Source organism: Patagioenas fasciata, chromosome 13 (assembly GCF_037038585.1).
Source record: "Patagioenas fasciata isolate bPatFas1 chromosome 13, bPatFas1.hap1, whole genome shotgun sequence".
Classification (NCBI taxonomy): domain Eukaryota; kingdom Metazoa; phylum Chordata; class Aves; order Columbiformes; family Columbidae; genus Patagioenas; species Patagioenas fasciata.
In genome coordinates, this window is record NC_092532.1 from 12868356 (window position 1) to 12880353 (window position 11998).

At 42.3% G+C, this 11998-nt stretch overlaps 1 protein-coding gene across 1 annotated transcript; it reads right to left on the bottom strand.

Moving 5' to 3' along the window:
- Positions 1-332: 332 nt before the first annotated feature.
- Positions 333-10185, bottom strand: HSD17B2 (hydroxysteroid 17-beta dehydrogenase 2). The gene is made up of 5 exons (XM_065848545.2): positions 9909-10185; positions 6797-7009; positions 5919-6104; positions 2740-2877; positions 333-1393 (listed from the first exon to the last, which is right to left on the bottom strand). The coding sequence occupies exons 1-5, from the start codon at positions 10183-10185 to the stop codon at positions 1035-1037; spliced, it is 1173 nt and encodes a 390-aa protein (XP_065704617.1). The 3' UTR covers positions 333-1034.
- Between the last annotated feature and the right edge of the window lie 1813 nt (positions 10186-11998).

Here is an 11998-nt window from a genome sequence, read left to right on the forward strand (position 1 = left end):
TTCATAGTGAAGGGCAGAGGGACAAGCAGCAGCAGGGAGGGCACCTGGTGCTCCTAGAATGAATTCAGGAAAGCAGAGCAACCGAAATCTATCAGAAGATAGACACTGGACTCCAGTAAAGCCAACTTGAAGACTGACTGGTCTTAGAGGAGCAAGCAAACTCTCCCAAAGCAGAGGGAGAGACAGGAAGGTGTCAGGAGAAACGGGCAAAAATTGTGCATACTTCATAAATTGAGCACAGAGTAAGGAATTGTACAACAAGCAGAAGTGAGATCAGAATTTATTAATGATTAAGGAAGCACAAACATAGACAGGCAATGTACAAAATGACCAAGGCGCTGATACTAAATTAGCAGCTGATATGCTTATGACTACTTTTTATAATACTGTAGGAAGGAGATTGTTTGCTTCTTTGTGAAGGCCTTGATCTTTGTTCATTTTTTCCCAATTAATTTATGTTGCTTAGTGTAGCAAAAAGGACACATTATAAACACAACAACTATATTCACAAAACTTGGGGAAAAAAGGTCAATCATTTCTCAGGACCAACAGCAATAGAAACAAAAGTAAATCCATATTGGGCTGAAACTGTTGTGAGAAGGATTTGGATTAGAAATTTTTAAAATTTCAAGTGATAAGAATATATGCAGCTACTTCTAATGCTTAAGAAGGTTGTGGATGCTCAAGCATTTTTTTGCTCTGTCTTAAAAAAAACAGGTTAGACATCTCTCTGCGTGCTGGTGGTGCCTTTTGAAGCAGACATGAACTGTATAACCTCATGAGATACTTTACGAAGAAGGCAGAATACAGAGACATCAGGAAAACACAAATTCCTCCAGAAAAGGCCCATCTGGGTATAGCTTTCTGTTTATCCACCACTTTTCCTGAACATTACTTTTAACACAAAGATTTACCTCTGTCCTCAAGGCAGTGTAAATGCAATTTAACAAAGACAGTACAATATATAGCAATTCCTTAAAATAGAGGTTTTTCCCCAGTTACCTCATCAAGTAAGACAAACACCGGTGGACACTTTAGAAATTCTTGCGCTCAGCTTCCCACGTTCTCAGTGCCCTCGGGACAGACTCGGTACTCGGTATCCTGCTACTGAAAAAGTCATAGAACCAGAGGGGAAAGTAGCAGAAGATGCAGAGGAATATATAAGCCCCTCTGCCCGGGGTGTACAAGCCGTGTGGTCTCCTGGCCAGCAAGGCGTGCAGGATGGCGCTCAGCACGGGGGAGAGGTCGGTGTTGCAGTGCGGGACCAGCTGTGGGAGGTAGCTCTTCAGCCCCAGGAGATAGTCCTCACCGTAGTCTTGCCTTGTGTCTGCTGGGAGATTCTCCAGCAGCTCCTTTTCTTGCTTATCCCACAGTTCGGACGTGCCCAGTATACCTGCAGTAGCAACATCACAGGATAGTAAGTGGGTATGGGGATGAATTAAAAACAACAAAACCAAATAATAGTCTATATTTAACAGTCAATGAGTTGTTCACCACCACCTCTGATTCACATTTGCTCTGAACCGAGTCAGTGAAGAACAGACCAAACAGCAGGTGAGCTGAGAGGGCTTTTACCTGGCAGAGAAGGGAAAGCATGAAACAGGCTACATGAAAAGCATGGGGCTTATACACCACTTGGTTACCAGCTCTACCTAAAGAAGCTCTCACAGCCACATCAGCTTTCCCCTCCTTGCCATTCCACCCTTATTCATTTTGTGGGTGTCTCTAATCAGTTCTTATCAAGAGATGTGAATGACTGAGGGGAGACAGACAAACCAAGATGAACAGGATTCAGCTGGGTTGGCCAAGTGCTAGGCTCCTCTTTCACAAGTGACACTGGTATTTCAATAACTAGTTTCACAAAAGACAAGGCTCATATTAGGCCAGATTTTTTTTTTTTTTAGAAAAACAAAACAAATAAACCCCAAACAAAACAACACAAAGCATACCGACCACACCACTATTTTTTCCCCCCATCTGCATCATGTACGAATGAAAACAATGGCTTTTCCAATGCATTTATTGCCTAATTATCATGAATTAAGCACTGCAAATAAAGAGAAAACTTACATATTTATTTAAATCTCAGATATTGGGCCTCATTTTGATGCATCCAGAAGTCTGACCACACCTAATGAGGCCCTGAAGGTCAAACCTGGGGCAGGTACCACTGACCACACGGGCACTGTCAGAGCCCAGTGTCCCCTACAGACCCTCCCCAGGTGGGGAGGCATTCAAGGGAGCAGAATTTTATTTTAAAAGACCATTTTGCTTTTCATCAGCATAAAAATTGTCTCCACGAAGTCACCAGGACTTGCTGAACAGGCACCTCAGAGGGAAGGAGTGGAGAGGAAAGGCCAGAACTACACAGAGCAATATTGACAGCAAAGTAAACGGGACTACAGGTATTGCTGCAAATACTTCAGTGCAAGACTGAGCATCTCAATAAAGAGAGCTCTGATATTAAGAAAGGCAGGACTGACAGCAAGTCCTGAAGCTCTCATACAGGACAAGCCACCCACAGCACCCAAACTAACCACAGGAATTTTTGTTGTGAACTTCAACAAAGCTGGAGCAAAGGGAAAGCACCAGTTGCCTGGATCTTCATTTCCATAACCAAGATGAAAAAATGGGAAAAAAAAAAAAGTCTGACTGCTGAGAAACACTCAGGGTTCAGTTTGAGGATGCTGGACTACAGGGACGAGGCAGAAAGAGCTACCTGAAATGTCAAATACCAACCTGTTCGGAAGCCTGATGGATGAATTGCAGCAACTTTAACTCCCCATTTGGAAAGCTCTTGCCTCATTACCCCGGAAAACATGGACAGAGCTGCTTTTGACGCACCGTACGCAGCATACTTCGGTAGTGGAATGCCTCCTGCAGGAGCAATATAAACATGATAAAGCTCGACGGTCGCTCTTTCCAGCCTTTATTTTCGTGATTTAGAAGGAAGATTATAGCACAACCAAAATTATGCAGCTCTCACTGAGGTTAAAGACAAGTCACTGAGGGAATAATTTCTTTCTGGAGGTTAAAAAAGTGTGAAAGTTGTAAATTAGAAGTTGCTTATAGCAGTTATGCTCAGTAACATCTGAAAAGACACCTGGTATGGCAGAAAAAATAAACTGTATTGCATGTAAGGGTAAAAACTGCTGAAAATTATTATTTGGTTTCAGAAACACAGATAACATTTTAGTTCATATAAATAGTGAAGCAATAGTTTAAAGCCGCTGTTCTTGTTGTCACTGTAACACGAATTCCAAGCTTCTACTATAAACCACAGTTAAAACAGGGTACGTACTCTCAATTCTAGCTTTATAAAGCCAACTTATCTTCCAGTTCTTGCCAGCCAGTCTCAGAAAGACCAGAGGCAACAGTGCTGGAGGGGGGAAACCTCTGTGGACAAACCAAAGCCGGAATTGTGCCCCCAGGGTGACAGGATTCCCCGAGACCCATCATTTAAGCAGATCCCCTGGCTATAGTTAAATCCCATCTTCTCCAGTCCCAGCAGCGTTTGTTCAGATGGAAAAGATAGAATACAGACAGTATTTGAGGTGAATTTAAAATAAATCCCTACTTTTATGAAACAAACTTCCAGAAAAAGAAGAAATTTCTTCCAATTATGGAGACTTCCTCTGTTCTATAAACTGGCAGGCTCTCACTGCTTCAGCTTCAGAAAAACCCTGAGATGCTTTGAGCCTCTCCCCTTTCTGTTCAGCTCTCCAGGTCTGTCACAAGGTCGGCATTATCACCACACAGAATCTCTTTTAGGGTCATCACAGCCACCACGGGCTGTTGGCACAGCGGGAGGGGGGACAGAGTGGGAAACCCTTCTCCTTGGGGCACCTCACTCCTCCTCCTGCTTGCACGGGCAGTTGGGCACATCATCTGGTACAGCCTCAGTTTCAAACATTATGCATTTATCTCACTGTATTTGCATCTTTCAAAAGAAAATACCTCGATAGAGGGGAATTTTCAGGTAAGCCACTGGTGCCATTTATTGGGTTTTGTACTGCAACAACCAAGGTATCACAAGAGTGTCATACACAGAGTCATTCCTTTGAGGAAATCAGGCCAATTGTATGTTAATTATCTTCTGTATGCATCTATTTAAGTTTGAGTTTCAATTGGTTTGAGATGATTGAATCACATACTTTTTCCCTCCGAGGTCAGGCTAACCTTGTGCCCAGCTAAATCAGCTCTACAGACCAGAACAGACCCAGCACAATGAGACCTTGCTAACTTTTCTGCTAATGTTTGACCAAAGGACCCTCAGACCCTGCATTAAAAGGAAGCTATTTACCCAAAGCAGCCCATGTGCAGGAACATCTGTGCGAGCAGCTATAGTTTAAGCAGGGTCATTATCAACTCCTGTAAGGGCAGATTACTCAGCACAGGGGAGCTCTCCATTTATCCCTGGGAGGCAGCCCAAGGATTCATGCCAAGAATTAAGACGTCTGCCTCAAAACGCCAAACGTGCAAGTTTCACCTGAGTGCTCATAGAAAACAGAGGTTTGTCCTCGGTCCCTGTGCTTGCAAGGGCTGGTGGGCAGAGCAGCACCAGACAAGTCCACCTGATAATTCAGTCCCAGTTTCTTTAAGTGTCAGCAACAAACCACAAACACAGGTGTGCAGACACAAAACATAATGGGGATTATAAAAAGACAACAGAAGAGGACAGTGTCAGAGCTAGGCTCTGATGTCCTCAATGTCACCCATGAACACAAGGTAACACCTTCACAAGACACCCCAAAAATGCAGCAGGATTCAGATAGACAACAACTGCAAGGGTCCAAGCAGACAGGGTGAAGGAAAATCTGGGAAGCAGACAACACGGTAAATCCTTAAGAGGTCTTAAACCAAAATACTTTCCAGCATCATGACATCCTGCTTTTAGCAGGTCTCATTTTCAAAGGAGCGTTCTTGCTCCTCAGCTGTTGGCTACCAGATACTGTATTACTTCAGTGCTTACATCTTAGTATCTCAGCTGTCCTCCTAGAATAGAAGGTCATGTTATAAAGGCACATTATATATATATAGTAACCACAGGATCCAATTTATGGGACAAAATTGCCATTAATAACTTAAAAAAAAATCATTAAAATAATACCACTTTGCTAATAAATTAGCATCAAGTATTTTTAAGAAGATATCCAAAATATTTTAAAAGAAGTGTAAACACACACTTCTTAGGTCCCGGGCTATTAGCAGACCACGCTCTCGCAATGTGCACTCCGGAAAGAGCTGTAGGATGCAGCAAAAAATAAAACTGGCTTCTGCTCTTGAAGAATTAAACATTTCACTTCAGCAGGTGTTTTCTCATTGCGCTTTCTCACTCTAACTGTGGTACTTGAACCCTACAAGTGTGGGAGGTGGAATAAATAACTTCTATAAGAAACTATTAAAAATGGCAAATTTCATGAAGTTACCTGAAAGATGTTTATGCTCTGATTTTAACCCAAAGTATTAAAAAATAAATAAATTGAAAGTTTAGGTGTAACCAGCCCAGATGGAGTAGAGCCTGTCTCTGCAAGAGGCAGAGAGCTTTGGGGCATCTCCAGTGTGGTTCAGTGACACACCAACTGAGGTGGCCACAGACTTATGGTGGAACGTGCTATAGAAACATATGTTATTTACTACCCATCTTCCTGGAAGCTCACAAAGCTATCACTCGTAGCATCTACAACACGAGAGCTGAATTTTACTGTATTTTATATAACAGCATATTTTAGATATATTAAACTCTTCTTTAAGGGCTATTTTATGGAACTAGTCTCCCCAAAGAAAAACCTGCACTTACAGATATAGATGTATTGAGACTCAAGACTGACTGACATCTTCCTCAGCATTTTTGCCGAGGAAGTTGGTTGCTTTTTCTGTTTCACCAGAAATTTGTTTGGTGATTTAGTTCAGCTCACCTGCCATGCTGCATATGTTAACCAGCCTCCCCTGGGATTTCCGAAGTAATGGTAAGAAGGTCTTGGACACCTCTACAGCCCCGAAGAAGTTCACCTCCATGCACTGCCTGTACATGCTCATGGGCAGCAGCTCGCCATCGGCCGGCAATCCCAGGACCCCCGCATTGTTCACCACTCCCCAGAGTCCTGGAAAGAGGAGAAAGAACAAGGCTGCCATACAGCAGGAAACCAATTCCATAAAGTTAAACTGGTGAGCTGGATGGTGCCTTCAGACCAAAGCAGAGATTATCTGCAGCTCTTGTAAGGACAGGCTGAGTTGGGGTATTCAGCCTGGAGAAGAGAAGGCTCTGGGGAGACCTTATTCTGGCCCTTCCATGCTTAAAAGGGGCCGATAAGAAAGATGGGGACAACCTTTCAACAGGGCCTGTTGTGATAGGACAAGGGGTGATGGTTTTAAACTAAAGGAGGGGAGATTCAGAGGCTGGACATGAGGGAGAAATTTTACAGTGAAGGTGGCAAAACACTGTCCCAGGTTGCCCAGAGACATCCCAGGCCAGGCTGGATGGGGCTCTGAGCAACCTGAGCTGGTGTAGATGTCCCTGCTTATTACAGGGGGTTGGACTAGATGAGCTTTGAAGGTCCCTTCCAACCCAAACTATTGTGATTCTACAGATACATGGTACTGATTCCATGAACAGTCATCACCATTTCTCATGTGTCCCAGAAAGCAGAAGTCATCAATGTAAGCACCCTGGCTGCACACCGACTGTGGCATGGAGGTGACCTACACATTTAAGTCATGATGCAGCCAACAGTTAAGAGATTCACTTTATAATGGGAGTACTAGTGTATCCTCTTACAATGGAAAAAAGATGTACCTGTATTTTGCACCTTCTCTGAGACTTTTAGATAGGCTTCCTTGACTTGGGTGGCATTGGTTACATCCAGTTGCAGGAGAGAGAGTCTCCGAGAACAAGTCTGTCGCAGTTCCTCAGCTCCAGGTCCGTCCTTGTTCAAAACTCCAGCAAACACAACAAAACCTAAGTTATCCAGGTATTTAGCCAGTGCGTGTCCAAACCCAGTGTCGCTTCCTGAAAGCATCAAAAAGAGACTTGAAAAGTGGGTCTGTTCTAAACCACCATTAAAAAAAAAAAAAGCACACATTAAAAATATATGCAAATGTAACGAAAAAGAATAAAGTCACTGAAGTATATATTAGAGTAGGAAGAAAGGTTCAGATCTGCCCTGCTTAATCCTTTTTTAAAAAAAGTGTTTGGGCATTTTTGAAGTCTGCAGTTTGTTGAAGATGCACCAGAGCACCACATAGATCACACTTAAGCTTCTCACAGCCCTGACTTGAAAGACAAGAACAAACCTGAGCTACTGGGATTCTCTGAAGAAACCTGAAGAGGTCTGCAAATATCCCAAAGATTTGACAGATTTCTGGGTTTGGGAGTGATGCATCTTTCCTTCGTTCACTTTTAGTGAAAAACCCTATGTCTTAATCAAATCCTTCCCCTTTAATCCTTCCCAGCCAAATACATGGCCACAGAGCTTGCATATTACTTAAGATTTACAAGACAGCTTTTAACCTGGGAAGGGGCAGAGCACTCAACAACTAGGGATGGGTGTAGTAACCTGAGATGCAAATAAAAAATGGTGTTTGTCTGTTCCTGCCACTGGGTTTGTCCCCAGTTTTTATCAAAACAAGTCTGATTTGAGTTTCAGATCTGTTACTGAAGTCCAGAGAAACTTTACCCTTCAATTCATAAAATTCAAACAGTAGTATGTTTCTATGGGGGAAAAAATAGATAATTCCCCCCCTCTTGCTTCTCTGTCAAAGATGACAATTTGTGAATGATTAGAAGATTTATTATGAGAACGGCAGTCACTACTGACTGTAACTTCTGAGAATTTATCATCAGCTCTCACTGAGCATCAGAAATGCCAAGTCACAAATCAAGAATGAAAAAAACAAGTTAAGTGGAGAAATTCACCCCACTGCACACAGAATAATCAGGGCAAGAATTTTACAATTTCTGCTACTTCAGATCTTCATGGTAATTTAATTTTTAGGGAATCTGGCTATTGGGTCTACCAAACTACAAATGTTCACACATCCAGGAGCTTGTTTAAGAACACTGAAGCACCCACTCTCAGCAAGAGGATCAATAGAAATGTTTCACCAACACCTTCAAGACTGCCCAGAGTTATTCACGTGAAAAAGCATTTTGACAACTGGGCACAGTTTTCCCTTATTGTGGTATTCCGGCAAACTGCCAGCTTAAATAAATAATGCACAATAGCAGTTGTACAAGGGACATTGAAAGAGGATCAGAACAATATCTGACAAAAGCCAGGGAGAGGAGCACAGAGATGATTCCATCCTCTGGCCAAACCAGCCACCTCATGAGTGATACATGGCAGATGCACAGCAGCATTCCTGAACCCTGCAGGGCTGAACGGGGGGGAAAGGAGAAAATAAATCACTGTTTCCTATTACGTGCCTGCCTCAGGTCTTGTGTAAATTGGAGAAAATGACACCAAATTTGATTTATAGCCACCTTGCACCCGCACACAGACACACATCCTAAGGTAAAGGGAGGAATACTACAGTCAGCGCAATTTCACCAAGAAACGTATTGAGTAAAACTTTCAGTTGATGAAGGGTTTGATTGATTGCTTGCATATCAGTCTGGATTCAAGTAAAGACCAAGAAGAGCCCCCGCAGATGTGTCGCCTGTCAGAGGCATCCAAACTTGCATTTCTTCAGGACAGTTGCAGCCCGGGTACAAAGAAAGCACATTCCCTTGCTGGAATATACCCAAATGCTCTTCACTCCCCTGTATTGCTCTAATTCAAATTCTCTAGAGCAGGTAAGAGTGCTCTTTCCTGAAGAACTGCAGTATAACAAATTAAGAACATGCCCAAGTGCAAGCACAACCCCAGCATTTGCAGGGCTGGAAAAGGGGTGCTCCCTATTCCCCCCAAATACCCATCTTCTTCTGCTACATCTGCAGGAGAAACCCAGCTGGCAGAGAAACCGCAAGGGGAGAACTTGCTGTTCTTCTTCTCCTCTTTTAACTTTTGTATTTAATCCCTATATGAATGCTTGCTAGGCAAACCTAAATTATTTCCAGGTGTCCCTATAAAACGAAATTAAACTCTGCAAGAAATAGCTATATAAACCAAAGCAACTTAATTCAGCTTTCCAGAGGGGAAACATAGGAAATAAACCAGAAAAGAGCAAGTTAACAGTGCAAGAAGTTGGCAGGCTCTCCAGCTTAAAGGTTTGATTAACACAAATAAACAACATTCAAAGTTTTAGAAGAAACAGGAGAAAAGCCATAAAACTACAAAAATGCAATCCCTGCAAACTGAAAGTGGGGTCTGAGTAGATCAGAGTGTTAATAGAGAGTGAATTCATTAGTTCTGAACTTCCACTACTAGTGAAGGAAATTACTGCTGAATTATTTCATACATCATTTCAAAGAGATGGCACCAAACCAGTGTCTTAAAACCTATGCATGATATACGTAACGTGCACTGTGTAAACACACACACCAAAAGATAACTGTATATCTGTAATCAGAGCAATGAATTCACATAAACAAATGTAATGTATGAACGTAGTGTTCTGAGGGCTCCCAGGAATTAACGTCTCACCTAAAAAATTAGACCATCTTAAGTATTCTTATGCTTTTTGCAGCAGTTAATTTCACAAGTATGTCTAAAAAGCTACTTGTAAAGATTAAATGAGACACTAAAAAATAACAGCATCTATTAAGATGCTTCTCTACTTAATTTCAGAACACTTATTTACCTGAAATAAAGATCTCCGGCAAAGCAAATAAAATTAAAAAAAAAAAAAGAAAGAAAACTTACAAGCATGCATTTTGTATATAGCTAACCCAAAGTTTTCCAGCCTTCTTGTGAGGAAACAAACACAAAACAGGTTTTGCTTCCTGGAGCCCATGTGCAGCAGCTTACCTGTGATGAGCACAGCCTTGTCACCCACAGGCAGCATTATCCTGGTGCCCAGGTACACAGCAGAGATGATGCTCATGGCACAAAGCACCCCCAGCCCCCCGGCAGCGCCCAGCGTGGCCGCGCACAGCAGCGCCAGTGCAATGGGCAGGAGGCTCCAAACCAGCATGTTCCTTTTCTCTATCAGGCTCCTCTTGGCCACAATGAGCATGGTCACCCCAAAAAGCGTGGTGACACCCACATAGAGCCATCCCAGGGGGCTGCTGGCAAGAGCATCCATCAGTAACAGCGAGGAGCAAGAACACCCCACCAGCAGCTGGGTAAATGCAGGTGTTGCTAAAGGCAGCACATGTTATATAGGAGCAGGGGGTGGGGCAGGGAAAGGGGATTCTGTTTAAAGCTTTGACAATCTCACTTACCCTTGGCATCAGCAAGAAGCAGAAGCTTTCCTTTTTTTTTTTTTTTTTTTTTAAACCTTTTATTCCTTCTGTCTGACAGGTCCACCTTCTGAACAATATGCTGGCTGGATAATGATTGACAGCACTAGGAATGGACACGATACAGCAAGCACTACCTTCAGGGAATAATTAACTGCTATGTTTTGTATGTTTAAAGTATGATTTTCCTAGATAGAGAGAAAAAATAAGAACAGTTTCCTTTATGGGAATTTGTTGTAATTTCCTGCCCAAAAACTTAAGGTGTAGTTTCAGTGGAACTGATTTTTGGTGGGCAGTGACAAAAGTGAGTCGGGACAGGGTTATTTACTATCTGTGGTGTAAAATGTGTGGTTATCATTGGGCTTTATCACATGTGGGTCACCCTCTTTCAACAAAAAGCTCCAAATGACTTTTCCCACCTTAGCGCACACCTTTGGCTATTTACCTACTCCACATTTAGTGAATATCTGTGGTTAACTGACACTGCGGGGGTCAGGAGGTGGGGAAGGAGTAGTTGCTCCTTTACCATTAAGGGCACTTTGTTAAAGGAACACATGTAACACACCTGAGATTGGGTCTTTGGTTGACCTCCAGTGATGACATCAAGCTTAGCTTTGATAGGAATCACTGGTTCAATACCCACAGCAAGTTGAAAAAAAAAACCCACAATTGATTAGCTATATTTGAGAGATGTGACACCTACTGTGGTGTACTCTGAAAGTTATTTAAACAGAAATAAAAGAATATTTTAAAACTCATCCAGCTAAAAGGATTTAAATACAACATAGGAATATTTCACACTAAAAATCCCTGCTAACTGGTTTGAGAAATGAGCCTAAGTTATGACACAACCAGCTGACATGACGTAGCTGGTTTTATGGAAGAAAATATACTGCCAACCTATTTTATTTTGGACAGGCACTAGAAGATTGAAGTGCAGGGTGCAAAGCTAACAAGAGACACAAGCACATTTCCATTCTATTATTCTATTGCTATTTTATGGGATGATACATCTGTTGAATGCAAATTTTTACAGCCAGTGAAAATGTTTACATACCTCTATAGGTAGTTTACATTAGAGGTGAGGTCACTGTCTTAAAGGAACATCACCCTGAAGGTCTGCTTGTCATTCGTTACTGTTCTGAACATTCATCCATCCATCCTCCCACTAGTACACAAGGTGTAAACCATTTTTACTTTCCCATTTGCTGCTTCTGCTTTTAGTAGCGTGCTGGTCTCGAGGTCAGTTATACCTTGCCTTCCACTAAAACATCTTCTTAAAGATTTCCTCGCAGAATTTAGTATTCTCTCCCTAATTGGGCTTTATCGCATGATTAGCTGATCACAAATGTGCTGGCATTTAAAGCATCCACTCTCACGCTTGAGGATATGGAGAGCTGGAGTGTTTGTATAGTGGGAAGTGGGGCAGAAGTGACCACCTTCAGCTCAATGTCCTCCCCGGCTCTGCTCCCTGAATTAGTATTGCATTTCTCTTTTGAATATAAAATCTAACCATTGAAGGCATCTTTTCCTGAGAAACTGATCATGTGTTCACCTTGGTGTGTGAATAAAATAATACGTAAGTGCACAGATCAGACTCACCATGAGACAGGGTGCTGTCGGAAAGGAGGGTGTGTGATTAAAACTGGCTAAGAA

Excerpts from the sequence above, each read along its gene's own strand:
- HSD17B2 (XM_065848545.2), bottom strand. The coding sequence starts at position 10,185 with ATGGATGCTCTTGCCAGCAGCCCCCTGGGATGGCTCTATGTGGGTGTC. Across the intron at positions 6,105-6,796 it reads AGAGAAGGTGCAAAATACAG|GACTCTGGGGAGTGGTGAAC; the intron begins GTACATCTTTTT and ends TCCTCTTTCCAG. Across the intron at positions 1,394-2,739 it reads TCCATCAGGCTTCCGAACAG|GTATACTGGGCACGTCCGAA; the intron begins GTTGGTATTTGA and ends TTGCTACTGCAG.